Source organism: Phoxinus phoxinus (genome assembly GCF_949152265.1).
Source record: "Phoxinus phoxinus genome assembly, chromosome: 3".
NCBI lineage: Eukaryota > Metazoa > Chordata > Actinopteri > Cypriniformes > Leuciscidae > Phoxinus > Phoxinus phoxinus.
This window is the reverse complement of record NC_136878.1, coordinates 47,041,757-47,062,124: the sequence shown is the minus strand read 5'-3', so window position 1 is coordinate 47,062,124 and position 20,368 is coordinate 47,041,757. Positions and strand designations below refer to the sequence as shown.

The 20,368-nt window shown below is 37.2% G+C and overlaps 1 protein-coding gene across 3 annotated transcripts in view; it reads left to right on the top strand.

Annotated features, from left to right (window-relative positions):
• The window catches only part of eng (endoglin), a 62,668-nt gene that overhangs the window by 17,194 nt on the left and 25,106 nt on the right, over positions 1 to 20,368 (top strand). For all 3 annotated transcript variants that reach the window (XM_079606520.1, XM_079606519.1, XM_079606521.1), the window contains exons 3-4: positions 1,910 to 2,049; positions 17,855 to 17,977. In XM_079606520.1, coding sequence (XP_079462646.1) covers positions 1,910 to 2,049; positions 17,855 to 17,977 — 263 coding nt within the window. The remainder of the gene's footprint in view (positions 1 to 1,909; positions 2,050 to 17,854; positions 17,978 to 20,368) is intronic.

Below are 20,368 nucleotides of genomic sequence, written 5' to 3'. Positions count from 1 at the left end.
AGAGTCTCTTCTGCTCGCCAACAGAAACATATTTTTACAATTTAAAACAGCTAATATGCTGATGTGCTGCTCAAGAAACATTACTGATTATTATCAAGTAATTAGAAATAAGAAGAAAGTAATAAGAAAGAGACTCTTCTGCTCGCCAACAAAAATACAGTAATGTTTTGAATATTTTTTTTACAATTTAAAGAAACATTACTGATTATTATGTTGAAAACAGTCGTGTTTTTGTGCAGACTGTCATATTTTATTTAAAGAAAGTTCAAAAGAACAGCATTTATTTTGAAACATTATCTTTTGTAACTATAAATTTAATGCTTCGTTGCTGAATAAAAGTATTATTTTCTTAAAAAAATAAAAAAAGTTTTAATGATATTATTATGATTATATTATGCTATTATTAGAGGAGAACATTGGGATACTTAGAAAATGTTAAGTCCAGGAAACACAAGAAATAAAATCAGGATAATTAATTCATTAAATAAAAAAATTACAGTTTTGTTGATTATCAAAATATTGCTTAGCTGTGACTCTAAATCTGAATTTGATTCAAAACTGCAGCTCTTTCAGATTCATATAAATAACTAATATGTTTAAAAGCTTCATTCTCTTCATTCTTTATTATTTTAGATGCCATTTTGTGCATGTTAAGCGCTTAAAGCCTTTGTGTAGATTTTAGGGATGCACGATATATCGGCCAAAATATCGGTATCGGCCGATATATGAACATGCTTTTATATTAACATTTGGCCGATATATTAAAGCCGATAAATAATGTATTATTTCCTTCAGCTGAGACACAGATGTTCAACATGATGGTTTTGAATTGCTTGAAATATGATTGGAATCACTTCAAAAAGGAAAATACAGTTCAGCAACATATGAAGTCTGTTATATAGACAGACTACAGAACATTACAATGAGATCGTTATAATTGTGTGTTTGGGACGTGGCTTTTACTTGGGAGACTTTTGATTTTGTAATCAGGCTCTCAAAAATTATATAAGAATTGGGATTTAGATTTATCGGCCAATATATCGGTTATCGGCTTTCAAATGTAAAGAATTATCGGTTATCGGTATCGGCCAGTTTTAGATTTAGTAGATTTCCACATTTTGACTTGATCTGATCATACTTTCACACAACGATCTGATGTTCACTACGAGATGCTTTCTTTAGCAATGTTGCATGTGTCATTCATCCTTTTGCCTTTAGATCTATTTAAAAACAAATGAAATTGGTTTGGAATCAAAATCATCAAATTCCTCATGTTTTCTGTCGAATTACGTCATTAATGAAGTGAAAACTAGTGTTTTGGCCTCTACTGTGTCTCTGGGTCACGATATTTAGGCCGAAATGTAAGATTTATGCATATACAATTTTTACATTGCATAAATGACATGTGGTGCATATTTGTCAGTGAAACCTGAAGGTTTCTGAACTTAAAAAAATAATTTGCATCTGTTTGATTTTATTTAAATGATAATATTTTCTAAATGCATTGACCCATTTCATAAATGCACGGCAAATATGCATTACTTCATTTATGCAACGTATTTATGTTACAACTGTGAAATCCAAATGCATGAAAATTTTATATTCAAAAATCTCACATTTAGGCCTAAATATCATGACCCAGAGACACAGTAGAGGCTAAAACACTGGTTTTCACTTCATTGACGACTTAATTCGACAGAAAACATGAGGAATGTGATGATTTTGATTGGTTAGGGTTAGGGTTAGGGTTAAGTGCAATTCAGCTGAGTTTGGGTCTCAGTATTTGAGTGGTGACCCGTGTCCTCCAGAGGAAGGCCATGGTTTATTCCGGAGGTGATTTATGAGCTGCTGGCAGGATATTTTTCCTCAGGGCCACAGATGATTTCAATAACTCTTTTATTCTCTTCAGACTCCTGTAAGCTGGAGGATGTTCCCGGAAACAGCAATAAGTGGATCATCCTAAAGGAAATGCCTCTGGGATGCTGGTCGAATTTCAGCACCCGGGACGACCAGAGAGAAGTCCACATCCTCAACCTGCTGTACTCAAACGTGAGTCGCTTTCATTCATGAATCCAGTTCAAACCAGCCGCTGGAACGACCAGCTCAGACCAGCATGAAGTGGTTCAGACCGGTTTAGTGTTGGCAGACCAGACCCACTTTAGCATACCTCGAATCCTTAATACAGAAATAATATACTTAAGTGCAATTAGTGGAACTTAAGAGCCAGTTAAGTAGGACTTAAGCACATTTTATATGTAATATTGCTGAATATACTGACAAGCATTTATGCTGTAAATGCGTTTTTAATTGCACATTTGCAATGATGAAATTAAGTAAAATATATTAACTTTAAATGTAATATCAGTACAGTTAAAATTATAATCAAGTACTTTTAATCTGCTTTGGTATGTTAGTCACCACGTCAAAGTAAGTGCACTTCTTTAAAAGATTATTAAAACATAATGACTTATGTCATTATGACTTAAAAGTGTGTTAAGAAGTGTTAAATTCCCCCTGTAGTCAATAATTGTATCCCTTAAAACTCATCTTTGATCACCAAAATTACATATTTATGTTTTTTTTTCCATGAAAAAAATTAAGAATGTATCTTGACATCCTTCCCTCATTTAGTATGCGCGGTTCTATGAATATGCAAATGAGCTCAGAGATCCACTGGTTGACGATCACACGTTGATCAGGGGTGTGTTTCCCGAAAGCATCGTTAGCCAACTATGGTCGCAAGTTCCGCCGTTATCATCAGTTCAACGATTTGGTGTTTCCCGAAACCATCGTTCCAACGAACGTTCGCAAACAGCATCGCAAACTTGTGTGGTTGTGTGGTCTCTCGAGCTGTGGTTAGAAGCATAGTTTCTAGTTTACATGAGATGTAGACTGAATAAATCCTTATCTTTAGTAAAATAAGCAAACTGACATTCAGTACAACCCGTGTTATTTATTTAGAATACATACAAATGTAATTTACGTCTTTTAGTTTGTCAAGAGATTTAAAGCACCGTTTTTGAAGACTGCGCATGTGCGAACGTGCTCTACTATGTAAGAACGAGCCAAATATTGAGTCTGGTAATAAAGCAAAATAACTGAGAAAAATTAGAAATGGTCTTCAGATGCCATGTCTGTAACTTATATGACAAAATCTAGCGTTAATTCGATCTCAAACAGATTCATTAAAATAATTTATTAGTCCACCACGTGGGAGACGTCATAAACCAGCGTGGTTGAACAATACTTTGCGACATACGGTTTCGGGAAACACTCGTGACTAGCTAGTTAATTTCTCCAACGATGCATCGTACTATGGTAGTTAAGCAGCGAGCGATATAGTTGTACGGGATACGCACCCCTGGTTGGTTACAAGGTAGTGTGTGACGTCAGAAACACCAGCGATTTCAAACCGTGTGTTTGAGACTGTCTTTGGTTCACTGCAGTTTTAAGCAGAAAATACTCAGCAATGCTGTCCACTTATGAACTTACACATGGTGTGTGTTAAAGCAGATTAATAACTCCACATACACACATAAACTACATTTAAAACTGGATTTACACCACAGGATTGGTTTTTTCGTACATGAGTGGATCTCTGAGTGAGTGAGTGGAGGCGGGGTTCATTTGCATATTCATATAACCGCGCATACTAAATGAGGCAAGGGTGTCGAGTTACATTCAAGCTATTTTAAAGCATGAAGACATTTTTTAAAGGGCACCTATTATGACATTTAAAATGTTCCTAATGTTGTTGTGGGAGTCCCCAACAACAGTTTTACATGTATGCAATGACAAAAAACACTTTTGTTTTCGTATAATATGCATTTATTTTTACCTGATTTGCTCACCGACTCCCAAATGATTCGTTCAACGACTCGTTTTTCAAACCCCTCCTTTGCGCGACGCTAATCTGCGTTGATTGGTCAGATGACCCAGCAGTGTTTACAGAGATAATACTTATTGTTTAACACGGAGTACAATGATGCTTTTATCAATTAAATTGTATTATAATAATGATTATAGTCCACTGCTTTATAGTTTGTAGTAAAAAACGAAAAATAAGATAAAGAATTTAATGTTATGTTAGTGAGCATAGCCCAGAGTTCATATTGTAAAAGCACAATCAGTCTTTGTTTGCGTTAGCCCGATTCATAAACGTTACTACGAGGTATTACTCTCTTCTTTAGACAACTCCGAAAACAACGACAAACACTTCACATATCTCAATACAATTGCCATTGAAGACCTAGAAGCTAAACGGTGTTTACACAACAAACAAAATAATAATTAAGCATGCTACATAAAATATAAAAGCAAAAATTATTAATAACACTTACAGGTTGTGATAAGGAGGAGGAAGCTGATGCAAATACACTTGGAACTGAACCTTCCTTCAATATCAGCCGGCTCGCGAATCCAAGTTTGATTGCATTTAAAAAGCAATCGTCTTCAAAATGACGCGAACAAAGCACAAGGCTCGGACTATACTTCTGTGGTATAGTTATATGAATTGTAGCCACTTAGTCTTCAAATGCTCCTCCTTGGGCAGATGAAAAAAGTTTGCTTTTGAGTCGCACTTCAGAACACAGCGTCTCGTCGCCATGATGTTTCCCTGCTGGCCTTGGAGCGCAATAAGTGGGCGTATCGTATTCAAATAACTTGACAAGTTGACGTCATCTAGTCAGAGAAAAAGCTTCGGTCTTCTAACGATTCATAAAAATGACTCAGAGTCGACTCTCACTTTTGAAAGACAATAACTTTATATACGGTGCACTTTCATATTTCAAACTTTGCAGGATGTTTTTGTTCACTTAGATCTATGTTACACACTACATGAAAGGTAAATTTCAAAATTCCATAATAGGTGCCCTTTAAAGGAAAACACTTTTAAATATGTAATTTTGGTGATCAAAGATGAGTTTTAAGGGATAAAATGATTGACTACAGGGGGACTTTAATTCTGGCAGAATAACTCAATGAATAGCAGATTTCATGTTGGAACGTCTCGTATGAGCAGGAACATCACTAACACTCGAACTAAAGTTGACATTACTGCCCATATAAGGGCGCCTCCATTTCCATATGTTGTTTGAGTCTGAACCATTATTTTTACAATTTTCATACAATTTATGAAGTAGACATCCTATTCAGAAGTAGTGTTGGAAGTTTGGCAGATTTTGAAAAGAATTCAGCCTCTAAGAAACACAAAAGATCACGTATGTGCATTATAGCTCGCTGACACATCACTAATGCTGAATCTATTATTATTTATATTTAAAACATTTTCAGACCTTTTTTTCTAAAAGAATTGAATGGATGCTATCTTCTGAACTCTTGGCATGAAAACAAACTGAGGTTTCTACCATTCTTTCATGATTTTTCATGTTCATCACTATTTCAAAATAAAGGTCTGAACGCGCCTTAGGAGTATGAACATATTCTTGTTGCAAATTCATAAATTACGGCTCCTCTGTCATTTATTTTGAATAATCAGTCACCAAATATGTAAACTAGAGATTGTAAGCTTTCAAATGATATATAGTTTGTCAAGATTAGTTTAGGATATTACTGTTTTAAATATGTAATTGAAAAAAAAAATGCCAGGAAACACTTATAAATATGTAATTTTGCTGATCAAAGATGAGTTTTAAGGCATCGGCTCCCAACAGGGGGTCGCGACCAACAAGGGGGCCTCAGCGAGCTCTGTGGGGGGTCGCGTCATATTTTGAAAAGTTTTGAGCAATGAGCATTAAATAAAAGTCCTTAACTTTTTTCTGTTCAAAATTGAGCGAGTTCATCATGAATCCATTTTCCAATCCGTGTTTTGTCTTATCCTGAACCACTGGTACTCCTATAAAAAGTGTTTACATTGGGACTATTTTACACGGGTTCGGATGGGGAGTAGCCCAGTGCCTGCGTGACTCGTCATAGACGTACACAGAGAGAAGTAGTTCCGGCTACAATGTTCCTCCGAAAGACGCATTATTCTGTTAATAAACGCAAGTTTATTATCGCTCGCTATAGCGCCAAAAGCATCAAAAATAAAGCCTCACAAATAACATGCAGTATTGATGTCCCAGACAGCGGCCATTTAGTAATAGCCTATATTCTTTCTTTTTTTTACCTAAACCAGTGTGAATATTTTTGTTATAGCATTTCAAATAGGGCCAATTTATAGACTACTCCTAGGCTTACGTTTTTAAATTACAAAGGTCCTACTGACGTTTCTGTTATTGTATTTTCAATATTATAGGCTATTATTTGTGCATAAACATATCTGGTTATAGTAAACATAGCTACCGTTTGTTTGAAAACAACATAGGCTATTTTGTCATCCTTGCTGCAAGCTTACAAGAGCGATAATATCATTAAATGTGAAGGGGGCCCTAAAATATTTTCTTGGGAAAAAGGGGGTCTCAGACAAGAAAAGGTTGGGAACCACTGTTTTAAGGGATAAAATGATTGACTTTGATTCTGGCAGAATAGTCCAGCTCAATGAATAGCAGATTTCTCATGTTGGAACGTCTCGTATGAGCGGGAACATCACTAACACTCGCCACTCACTGGTTTCTCCACGTGGGGTTGAGGAAGACCAACAACACAGAGCATTAGTGAGCATCCCCCATGATGCAACACTCAGTGTGTGTCGGCGTCATCTTTCGTGTGGACGGTTGCTCTTTAGAGACACTCATCATGTCGATTATATGATTAATAATCAGCATCTGACAGCTGGAGAGTTTCAGGATGATACACGGCTTCATCAGTGAATTGATTATAATAATAATTTCAACACAAAGCTGTGGAAACGTCCTTTATCTTCTGGAGTGAATTAAAGAGTCGAGTCGACACATGGTTTGGAGGAAAAATGTTGCAATGCTGATTGCAGAAATAACTCATTTGTGTCCAGTTTTATTTCTCATGAGGAGCTTTTTATGAAAGAAACGGCTTTGTTCGAACACACTGATAATAGAGGAGATCTGCAAACCAGCAAGAGCTAAAATATAATATAAGTGCACTTAATGTAATGAACTGAAGTGCACTTCAAATCTTCAAAGAATATATAAAAAACTGCACTTGCAGATCATATAATATTAATGAAATAAAAGGCCACTCAACTGTACTTAAAGATAGTTCACTTTCATGACTATGACTCTTAACACACTTAAGGACACTTTAGTGAAGTGCAGTTTTAAAAGTTTTTCTTTAAAGGACATTATCATTATGTTTTAAAGGCGAGGTTGATTATGATTTCACTTTTTTTAACTTTAGTTGGTGTGTCAAAGTTCAAATCCGTTTTTTTAAGGACTACAACAAACGGCTGGTAGGAACTACACGACATTCCTCCCGGGTTAGTGACATCACCAACCCTAGAATTTACATAAGCCCCGCCCCCTAAACACACAGTCCATGTTGAGAAGAGGAAGAGTTGCTGTAGTCGAGCACATTTGTGAGTCAGCTCAAACTTTAGCATCCGTCTTTTCACATGCAATAGAAAGTCACTCTGTGTGCGTCTCACAACAGTTCCTATACGAGCGGTTTATAGATTATCATGACAGAATATGCTAATTGAAGATCGTTAACTCCACATCAGCGACATAAACTCCTCAACTAACCATTCAGAGACGTCCTGTTGCTTCTACATGTGTCACTTCTTCTGGAGTCTCTCCATCTTTGTCTGACTCCGGTTTAACATTAAAGGCAGAACAGTTTCTGTCATTTTAGTGTGTGTACGAGCTCGTGAAGCTCCGCCCCCTGTGCCGGGAGCAGCAGCTCATTTGCATTTAAAGGGCCAGACACAAAACGGTGTGTTTTTGCTCACCCTCAAAAAGTGACTTTAACATGCGATATAAAAATATCTGTGGGGTTTTTTGAGCTAAAACTTCACACACACACACACACACACACACACACACACACACACACACACACACACACACACACACACACACACACACACACACACACACACACACACACACACACACACACTCTGCGGACATCAGAGACTTATTTTACATATTAAAATGGCATTTTACGAGCTCTGTAAATGGGACCTATTATGCCCCTTTTTACAATATGTAATATAAGTCTCTGGTGTCCCGGGAATAAGTCTGGGAAGTTTCAGCTCGAAAAACCCCACAGATCATTTATTATATATATTTGAGTGGAAGAAATAACAAACTGTTTTCGTGCATATACAGGAGAAACTGGAAAAATTATAATATCGTGCAAAAGTTAATATATTTCAGTAATTCAACTTAAAAGGTGAAACTAATATATTATATAGACTCATTACATGCAAAGTGAGATATTTGAAAACACCAAATTCAAAATGAGAATATTGTGAAAAGGTTTTCATAAGCTGTATAATCATCAAAATTATAACAAATAAAGGCTTGAAATATCTCACTTTGCATGTAATGAGTCTATATAATATATTAGTTGAGTTACTGAAATATATTAACTTTTGCACCATATTCAAATTTTTCCAGTTTCACCTGTACATAATAAATAAATATACATACATAAAATATATATATAGTTTTTGTCACAGATATGCTTTTCATCAAAAGTTTAATTCTCAAACCTTCCTGACAGAATTGTCATTTTTTATGTAAATTATTCCATTAATGCATTGGAGGAAGCCAGCACACACACACACACACACACACACACACACACACACACACACACACACACACACACACACACACACACACACACACACACACACACACACACACATATTGTGGGCGGAGCTTCAACTTCAGTGATGTCACCGTCTGGAGCGTTGGAGCCGACCCGGTCGAGGGGAGACGAACACACACACACACACACACACACACACACACACACACACACACACACACACACACACACACACACACACACACACACACACACACATTTAATGTGGGCGGAGCTTCAGCTTCAGTGATGTCATCGTCTGGAGCGTTGGAGCCGACCCGGTCGAGGGGAGACGAACACACACACACACACACACACACACACACACACACACACACACACACACACACACACACACACACACACACACACACACACACACACACACACACACACACACACACACAGCCGACCCGGTCGAGGGAGAGACGAAGAATAACCGGAAGCTGTTATGCATCAGCAAAGCCCTGAAAAAAAACTGCTCTGAAGAAAAAAATACTCAAAAGGAAAACAATTGTATCTTGAAAGCCCAGGAACAGAAATAGCCAGGGCGAGTGATCAGACATTGTGTGACCCGAGCACAGTGAGGCGGACAGCGATGGATTATGGGAGGCCTGCGTGTGTGTGTGTGTGTGTGTGTGTGTGTGTGTGTGTGTGTGTGTGTAAACACCATTGAGGATTGGTGCAAATTATTAACATGGCTGGATTGTTTCCTTCAGCTCGTAGTTTCCATATTAAATATAGAAGCTCGTTCCCGACTCGGAAATCAAACTAAAGACGTTTGCAATGAAAATACAACAGAACAGAGATTAAAAGTGTTGATAAACATAAAGAGTTGTAAAATATATATGTATTTTCCTGCATTAAATACATTTATATGAGAAAACTACAGATATTGGAAACACACTGTACAGTACATTAACATAATTTTTGTTAAAATAAATGTATACTTATATATCAGCATTTAATTGATCAAAAGTGATGTTTATAAAATATTATTTTTCAAATAAATGCTGTTTTTTAAACTTTCTATTTATCAAAGAATCCTGAAAAATAAAATGTATCACAGTTTCCACAATAATATGAACTTTGATTATAATAATCATAAATGATCTTGAGCATCAGATCATCATATTATTCTGATTTCTGAAGGATCATGTGACACTGAAGACTGGAGTAATGATGATAAATTCAGCTTTGATCACAGGAATAAACTACACTTTACTGGATATTCACATAGAAAACTGCAGATTTAACCATAATAATATTTCACTATTTTTACTGTATATTTGTTCAAATAAATACAGCCTTGCTGGGCAGAAGAGACTCTTTCAGAAACATTTAATATCTTACAGATCCAAAACTTAATTAATATAATAATATAGGGAAATATAATAATAATAATAACTATGTGATTATATTTCTCTTTAATATAATCTATTACATTTTAATATAATCTAATATAATATCTTTCTCTTTAATATAATATTTATATATCTCTTTAAAATAATAATATTTATTATTATTTATTTACTATTTATTTATTTAATTTGTATCTATTTATACTATTATTTACTATAATTTTTATTTATTTATTTATTTATTATAACTATTTTCTATATTTCCTAGGGATAATCTATTAATACTGAGAGCGATCTGATTGGTGGTTCAGAGGAAATGAAAGCCACCAATAACAGGGATTCTTTTGTATTTGTTTCTTTGTGTTCATGGACACACACACACACACACACACACACACACACACACACTGGTCTCAGGTCAGTGTCCTGTTGCGAGTGTGTGTGTGTGTGTTGTGTTGTGTGTGTGTGTGTGTTTGTGTGGTGTGTGTGGTGTGTGTGGTGTGTGTGTGTGTGTGCTGGTCTTACTGCGGATCTCGTTGACTGGAGACTCGGTTTCAGATAAGGTGAAGTTTTGGACAGGGTTTTCTACATTTTCTCATGCACTTGTAGTTTTTTTTCAAATGTTAAACGTATAAAAGTAGAGAGTTACACTTTCATGACAGTTTCTTAACACACTCTTAAAAAGTGCACTTATAATAATATCTAATTAAATGTTTTTGCTTTAATGGAGTCGTCGGATGCCCATTTTCCACCAGCTGGTGTGATTCTTTAGGGTCTTCATGTAAAGTTTGTAACATACTTTGGTTAAAATTCCTCAATCTTTGTTTCTCAACCCTTTTCGGTGCATGTCTCTTTAAATGATAATGAGCAACTGCTTCCCCCCCCCCTTCCATGGTGGGTGTCGAATGACTGAGGGCGTAAATATGCTAATACGGGAAATATGCTAATACGGGACAGTCCATCAGTGGTCGAGGGCATAAATATGCTAATACGGGAAATATGCTAATACAGGACAGTCCGTCAGTGGTCGAGGGCGTAAATATGCTAATATGGGAAATATGCCAATACGGGACAGTCCGTCAGTGGTCGAGGGCGTAAATATGCTAATACGGGACAGTCCGTCAGTGGTCTTTAGTATTTTTAGTATTTATTTGTTCTGCACAAATATCACATGGATACAGTACAAGGAGGGGAACGAAACCCAGTTGGGTTTATACAGAGTTCCACTCCGCTTACATGAATGAACAAAAAAAAGGCAGCGCAGACCAATAAGCTGAATAATAAAAAGAGGGGAACAACATTTTAGAAACATGATTATCCTAATGGAAGTAACTTAAAGTTACAGAAGTTGCAGGGTAATGGTAAAGGAGGATCAAAATTAAAAAGCAGTATATGAAGTATACTGCAGGGGACTAAACAAAAAAAAAAAGAAAAAAAAAGAACTGTCATTGTAAAATCAAAAGGTCTTTCAACTGTTTTTTAAAGACAAGCAAAGAAGACATAGATCTTAGGGACAAACTCAATTTACTCCATAATTGAGGACCCCTAAAACTGAGGTCAGTTTTATGACCTGAAGTTCTAGAGAACGGTAAGACAAGATGTATTTCTCTATGCCTTGTTTGATGGATATGAATATCTGAAATAAAAGTAAAAAAGTGTTGTAATGTTGGTGGAAAATCTTCTCTCTTATAAATAAACTTATGAATAAATATGCATGATAAATAAATATTGACTTTCTCAATTGACAAAATCTTGAATCTGAGAAATAGAGGTGCAGAAGGAGCATATTTAGAAGAGTAGGAAATCATACGCAAGAACTTCTTCTGAATTTTAGAAATTTTTGCAAGATTAGTGGGAAAAGTAGCACCCCAGACAATATTGCAATAATTCATAAAGGGAATAAAAAGCTATAGTAAAGTGTTAAATGAGCAGATGAGTGAATTGAAGGTAAAACAATTCTTAGAATATTTAACATTTTAGAGGATCTTGTACAGACTAGATCAACATGTTTGGACCAAGTTAAACTTTCGTCAATCAGGACACCATGAAATTTTGTTGAAGTCACTTGAATAACTGGAGCTCCATCAATTTCTATACGAGGATGTTCTTTGGGGTAGAATTTATTAATATTGTGAAATATCATAAAATTACATTTTTTGACATTGAGCGTTAGCTTGTTATTGCGAAACCAATTTGATACTATTTTTAACTCGTCATTAACATGATGGATCAAGGTGACAAAATCCTCATGTACTGCAATGAGATTGGTGTCATCTGCAAATAATATGGGTAGGAAATGATCACAGCAAAGGAATAAATCATTAATATAAATTAAAAACAATAGAGGACCCAAAATAGAACCTTGAGGAACCCCAAATGAAATTTTAGAAGTTTTAGAAAAGAAACCATTGAGATCAACAAATTGTTCTCTGTTAATAAAGTAATTACAGAACTTTATTAAGTAATTACAGAACATTATTATGTCCAGGGCATAAATATGCTAATATGGGATATATGCTAATAGGGGATACTCCGTCAGTGGTCGAGGGCGTAAATATGCTAATACGGAAAATATGCCACAACGGGATACTCCGTCAGGGGTCGAGGGAGTAAATATGCTAATACGGGAAATATGCCAATATGGGATACTCCGTCAGTGGTCGAGGGCGTAAATATGCTAATACGGGAAATATGCCAATACCGGATACTCCGTCAGTGGTCGAGGGCATAAATATGCTAATACGGGAAATATGCCAATACGGGAAATATGTCAATACGGGATACTCCGTCAGTGGTCGAGGGCATAAATATGCTAATACGGGAAATATGCCAATACCGGATACTCCGTCAGTGGTCGAGGGCATAAATATGCTAATACGGGAAATATGCCAATAGGGGATAATCCGTCAGTGGTCGAGGGCGTAAATATGCTAATACGGGAAATATGCCAATAGGGGATAATCCGTCAGTGGTCGAGGGCGTAAATATGCTAATACGGGAAATATGCCAATAGGGGATACTCCGTCAGTGGTCGAGGGCGTAAATATGCTAATACGGGATACTCCGTCAGTGGTTGTGGGCGGGGCATGAGCATTATGACATCATATTGCTCAGAAAATCCAAACGGCTTGATTATTAAGAGTTTTTGGGCTTTTTGAGGATTAAAAAAAAAAGGAGTGAATGGATTGTTTTCATTGTATGGTGGTTGTGTCCACACACTGCAAACACACATTTATATGCAAACACCGTATAAAAGTGAATTTTGCATCCGATGACCCCTTTAAAGTATGTTTGATATCATTATGTTTTAATAATCTTTGAAAGAAGTGCACTTACTTTGATGTGTTGACTAACATGCTAAAGCTCATAAGTACTTAGTTATTATAATTTAATCTGTAGTGTGTTTTTCAATATTACATTTAATAAATATACTAGTTTATGGCTTCATCATTACAAATGTGTGACATACAAGTTTCTATAGAAATGGCATTAAAGTATATTTTAGTTTATCATAAATGTTTGTCAGGACACTTTAAACCAAAAGACAATAGAAGTAATTATGAAATTACACATAAAGATGTACTGAAGTTGTAAAAAACACTTTAAAGTTCAGCTAATTATATCATATATATATATAAACTATTACATTTACAGAAATTGTGTCAAAAAACATAAAAGTGTGCTAAAATCTACTTTATTTTCTCAAGGTTCAAATGATGGATTTTAAAAATAGTACTGAAATCATAATTAAGAAGCTGGAAATTAACTTAAAAAAAAGGAATGAAATTCATATAAGTTTGTAATTGAGTTGTTGTTGTTTTGTGCACATGAAAGCTTCATGTTGTGTATCTGTGTTGAGTTGCTTTGAGAGGAATTTTTCCTTCATTCCAAACCAAACTGTGGCCAATTCAATGGAGAAGACGCTCTGAGTTTTGCCCCGCTCAATGTCCTTCCCCAACCAAAGCTTTTCTTGAGTTGCTCTTTCAGACAGGTTTATGAAGCGTGTGTTATTGATGACTCTTAACTCTGCTGTAGGACTCTCAGTTTTAAGGCACTTCAATGTTTCTTTAACTCAATATTTGGAGGAAGGCTTTATAGTTGCACTGACTTTAGGAATCTGTGTGGAAAGTTTCTTGTGTTGCACAGTTGGTTTTTATGATCGCTGATCTACTAATGGAGGTAAAGTAGGAGGTCGAATGCAACAAGCTCATTACAGTCACAGTTATTCCCCTTTGCATATGACTTTCATTAATGTCTTTGGCATCGTAGATGACCTGTTGTTCTCCAGGGGGCAGTTTGCAGGTTTGGTTTACTCAGACTTCATTCCTGTGCTGGTCTGGTCTGGTGATGAGGAACGTGTCGAGATGTGCTCTCAGTATGAGCGAGTGCGGGTCTGATTTACTCCAGATGGAAGCTCGTTCTCCAGACTGACACACGCTCTTCTGATTGGCTGTGATTTTTGATTGATTTGGTTGCGAGTGCAGTGCGCTTGCAGAGAGACTCCGCCCACACGCTCTTCTGATTGGCTGTGATTTTTGATTGATTTGGTTGCGAGTGCAGTGCGCTTACAGAGAGACTCCGCCCACACTCTCTTCTGATTGGCTGTGATTTTTGATTGATTTGGTTGCGAGTGCAGTGCGCTTACAGAGAGACTCCGCCCACACTCTCTTCTGATTGGCTGTGATTTTTGATTGATTTGGTTGCGAGTGCAATGCGCTTACAGGGAGACTCCGCCCACACTCTCTTCTGATTGGCTGTGATTTTTGATTGGTTTGGTTGCGAGTGCAGTGCGGTTGCAGAGAGACTCCGCCCACATGCTCTTCTGATTGGCTGTGATTTTTGATTGATTTGGTTGCGAGTGCAGTGTGCTTACAGGGAGACTCCGCCCACACTATCTTCTGATTGGCTGTGATTTTTGATTGATTTGGTTGCGAGTGCAATGCGCTTACAGAGAGACTCCGCCCACACTCTCTTCTGATTGGCTGTGATTTTTGATTGGTTTGGTTGCGAGTGCAGTGCGCTTGCAGAGAGACTCCGCCCACATGCTCTTCTGATTGGCTGTGATTTTTGATTGATTTGGTTGCGAGTGCAGTGTGCTTACAGGGAGACTCCGCCCACACTATCTTCTGATTGGCTGTGATTTTTGATTGATTTGGTTGCGAGTGCAGTGCGGTTACAGAGAGACTCCGCCCACACCCTCTTCTGATTGGCTCTGATTTTTGATTGATTTGGTTGCGAGTGCAGTGCGCTTACAGAGAGACTCCGCCCACACGCTCTTCTGATTGGCTGTGATTTTTGATTGATTTGGTTGCGAGTGCAGTCCGCTTACAGAGAGACTCAGCCCACACTCTCTTCTGATTGGCTGTGATTTTTGATTGATTTGGTTGCGAGTGCAGTGCGGTTACAGAGAGACTCCGCCCACACCCTCTTCTGATTGGCTGTGATTTTTGATTGATTTGGTTGCGAGTGCAGTGCGCTTACAGAGAGACTCCGCCCACACGCTCTTCTGATTGGCTGTGATTTTTGATTTATTTGGTTGCGAGTGCAGTGTGCTTACAGAGAGACTCCGCCCACACTCTCTTCTGATTTGCTGTGATTTTTGATTGATTTGGTTGCGAGTGCAGTGTGCTTACAGAGAGACTCCGCCCACACCCTCTTCTGATTGGCTCTGATTTTTGATTGGTTTGGTTGCGAGTGCAGTGCGCTTACAGAGAGACTCCGCCCACACCCTCTTCTGATTGGCTGTGAGTTTTGATTTATTTGGTTGCGAGTGCAGTGTGCTTGCAGAGAAACTGAAATATTACTAACAATATCAAATTTCTTCTAAAATGTACTTGTTCAAAATAGGAAAGATTTCACAGCACAACTACTTTAAAATACTTTTACTTGCTGTAAAGTCTGAACTCTCAGTCAGACTGTAGTAGAGTGTGTGTGTGTGACGGGTTTATCAGCAAATCTTGCTGATCATTTAGAGACCTTAGACATTTTTTTTTTTTGGAAGAAAGCTGACAGGCTTGATTAAGTCTTAAGGTTTGCATTATTATTTTCCATTGTGCATTATAAATAGAGTCCCAAAAAGAAAAAGAGGCCTTGAAAATCCCGGATGATGCACTTAATTAACCGGAAAAAGGAAGTGTGGAATGTCGGACACTTCGTGCACTGAAGCCGTGATGTTGAATGACCTTATAAAACGAATACACTACTGAGTATATATAGTGTATAAGTGTGTGGGTTGAGACACAGGCTCAGTGCAGTTCTACACGGTGTTACCACAGTAAAGCACAGGTAAAGGTAAAGGTAAAGCTTGAGCTGCCCGTCCTCGCTCCAGCGCGTCTGAATGTCTGCAAAACAACGCCGCCGCTGCCAGACCAGCACACATGTTTACGGAGCGTGATTTCTGTGCTTCCTAATCACAGGAAAAGAGCCTGTGGGAATTTCTGCCGCCCGGATCAGATTGTGTCTCATTTACTCCAGCTTTACTCTGCGCATGTGTTCAGATCCAGATCCTCAGCTGATCATGATCTGAAGCGAGTGTGTGTGTGTGTGTGTGTGTGTGTGTGTGTGTGTGTGTGTGTGGGAACGTGTGTATCGGGATCGGATCACTGAACTGTGCTGTCGTTTGAGTGACGCTCTGACAGTTGCATGAGAGTACACACACACACACACGCACGCACGCATGCACGCACGCACACACACACACACATCTTCACAACCGTGCTGTTGTGTTCTGCGTGTTTGCTATTGGGTGGCACAGTTATATAACATTTATTGTTGATTCATATTTGAGATATATCTATTTAAATGTACTTTTTATGAATGTAAATGTGTCAATTTGTATATATATATATATATATATATGTGTGTGTGTGTACGCATGTGTGTGTGTGTGTGTACGCACGCGTGTGTGTGTGTGTACGTACGCATGTGTGTGTGTCTGTGAGGGAGTGTGTGTATATACAGTATATATATGTGTGTGTGTGTGTGTGTCTGTGAGGGAGTGTGTGTATATACAGTATATATGTATACTGTATATGTGTGTGTGTATATACAGTATATATATGTGTGTGTGTGTGTGTGTGTCTGTGAGGGAGTGTGTGTATATACAGTATATATGTATACTGTATATGTGTGTGTGTCCGTGTGTCTGAGTGAGTGTGTGTGTGTGTGTGTGTGTGTGTGTGTGTGCGTACACGCATATGTGTGTGTCTGTGAGGGAGTGTGTGTGTATATACACTATATATATATGTGTGTGTGGGAGTGTGTATGTGTTTGTGTGTGTGAGTGCGTGTGTGTGTGCGTGTGTCTGAATGTGTGTCTAGTGACGTGTGTGTGCGTGTGTCTGAATGTGTGTCTAGTGACGTGTGTGTGTGTGTTTGTTTGTGTGTGTGTGTTTGTTTGTGTGTGTGTGTGTGCACGCGTGTGTGTGTGTGTGTGTCTGTGAGGGAGTGTGTGTGTGTGTGTGTGTGTGTGTGTTTGTTTGTGTGTGTGTGTGTGTGTGTGTGTGCACGCGTGTGTGTGTCTGTGAGGGAGTGTGTGTGTGTGTGTATATACCGGTGTATATATATGTATATATACATATTACTATAATGTTAAAGGGATAAACAAATATATATTTTTTCAATTGTAAAATATACCGTGCTGTTTACTACGGAAGCTTGTTCTCTCGCAACTCTGAGCTTATATCTAAACTAGCAATTGCAAGAAAACAAGTCAGAATTGCAAGATAAAAATTTATTTTGTAAATTTTTCTGGCCAAATGTGCTCAGATATTAATTTCAGAAACTGTTCTTGTATTTTCACAGGATCTACAGATGTTCTTCTCCCTCAACATAACTGCAGCGAACCCGTCAGTGCTGATCATCAGATCTTCATCCACACAAACCATCCAGATCATTCTTTCTTCCAACCCCGCAGTGAAGATCATCGTGAGTACCAGCGCATCATGGCTAGAGGAAAACAGCGACTTTATTTCAGTAATTCAACTTAAAAGGTTATGGCTTACAGCTTATGAAAACCTTTTCACAATATTCAAAATTAGAATATTGTGAAAAGGTTTTCATATCTGTAAGCCATAATCATCAAAATTATAACAAATAAAGGCTTGAAATATCTCACTTTGCATGTAATGAGTCTATATAATATATTAGTTTCACCTTTTAAAGGGGCTATATGGAACTTTTTCCCCAAAATAAACGAAACAATAGCCTTTTTATTTTACCATGTATGACTCAAACATCTCCTGATGCGCATACTGACACCTTGTCTGCTCACAGTGGGTGCGCCTATAAGCCTGTATCCTATTTTTCCTATTTTCTGTCGGGTCGGATTTTTCCCGCGCTGACGTCAAGCGCGTTCATGTTAAACGTTTCAGATCACTCAGAACACTTCTCAAACAATATATGTATTTGACTGTTCTTACCTCTGTAAACATAATGTTGACCTGACCTCCGTGCAGCAGATGACTTGTGAAGTGTGCACGTACGAGCGAGCAGAAAGGAAGAGCAGTTCTGTTTTTTGGCCACAGGTGTCAGTCGCGAGTTTAAATTTCAGAAAAACGCATATAGCCTCTTTAAGTTGCATTACTGAAATAAATGAACTTTTGCACAATATTCTAATTTGTCCAGTTTCACCTGTACATAATAAATAAATATACATACATCAAATATATATATATTTTTTTATAAATATACATTTTTTAATATATATAGATACAGAAAATTCACGATATTCACATTTTTGCAGTTTCACCTGTATAATAAATAAATATACATGCATAAAATATATATATTTTTATATATAAATACTATATATATAGATACAGAAAATTCATGATATTCACATTTTTCCAGTTTTACCTGTACATAATAAATAAATATACATGCATAAAATATATATATTTTTATATATAAATATATTAGGGCTGCACAATATATCAAATTTATTGAAATATCGCAAATGTATATATCGCAATATGCATATCGCAACAGCTTGCAATAAATGGGGTCATGAACAAAATGCTTTTTTTAGCATTAATAAGTATCAGGATATATTTAATTAATACAATGAAAACTAAGCAATGTTTTATTTTTATATTTTATGATTCAGTATCTTTTATTAAATAAACCTTATGTTGGATAACCTGAAACCCTGAGGTTTACACTGATGTTATAATAACACTTCTTATGCTACTGTAAAACACTGATGTTCACTTTCACAAGTTATAAGGATGTTTTCTTGTCATAAAAATAATGTAAAACACATGTAGGTTATATCATTTTAAATATATTTAAAGATAATTTAAGTTTATTTTACACACTTTAAGCATTATCGTATCGCATATCGAATATCGCATTATTCAAGGAGTTATCGCATATCGGATTTTTCTTCAATATCGCACAGCCCTAAAATATATATAGATACAGAAAATGCACGATATTCAAAATTTTCCAGTTTCACCTGTACATAATAAATAAATATACATGCATAAAATACATATATTTTTATATATAAATATATCTAAATACAGAAATTTCACGATATTCAAATTTTTCCAGTTTCACCTGTACATGGCGAATGATGCATCCACGCTTGTTGTCGAGCTGCCAGCACAAAGACTCTTACATCCCCGTCTTTATATTGAACAGTGGAAGTAATGGCCCGTCGCGTGGGATCCGCTGGCGGGTGTCTGACAATAAAGCCAGCGACAGCTGTGCGTTTCTGCTGTGTTTCGAGAGGCAATTAACCCTGTTTGTTTAGCCTGTGACCCCATGGGAATTTGCGAACAGACTTAACTAGTGTAGAATATAGATGTGCCAGAGCACTCGAAACAAAACAGCCCGGGATGACAATTTGTTCTTTCCACAGTCGAACCTTGTTAACCTTTAGTAGATTGCTGTGAAACAAAGCACACTGGAGTTACAGTGCAAAACCGAATGGGAGTGAACCGCGTTTATAAAATTCAACTCTGAATCCCAAAGCCAGACGATATCAAACATGTCGTGTGTTATGATGGTCTGGAGGAGACATGCGCTGTCTGGAGTCTGGAGAAACAACATGTTCTTCTTATCAGTGAGACACAGAGAAACACCGCTGACCGCTTTCAAGCCTGAATCCATCACGACTCGTTCGCCAAAACACATTTTAGTGCACTTCTCAGTGCATTTACTAACAGTGTAGGTTGTACGGTTTATACACAGAATATATCAAATCTCTGCCATTTGGTGTCTTTAACTAGTCTGTATTGACAACATAAAGCCCCACCTCACAACACCTGTGGTGTAAATCCAGCTTGTAATGTAGTTTATGTGTGTATGTGG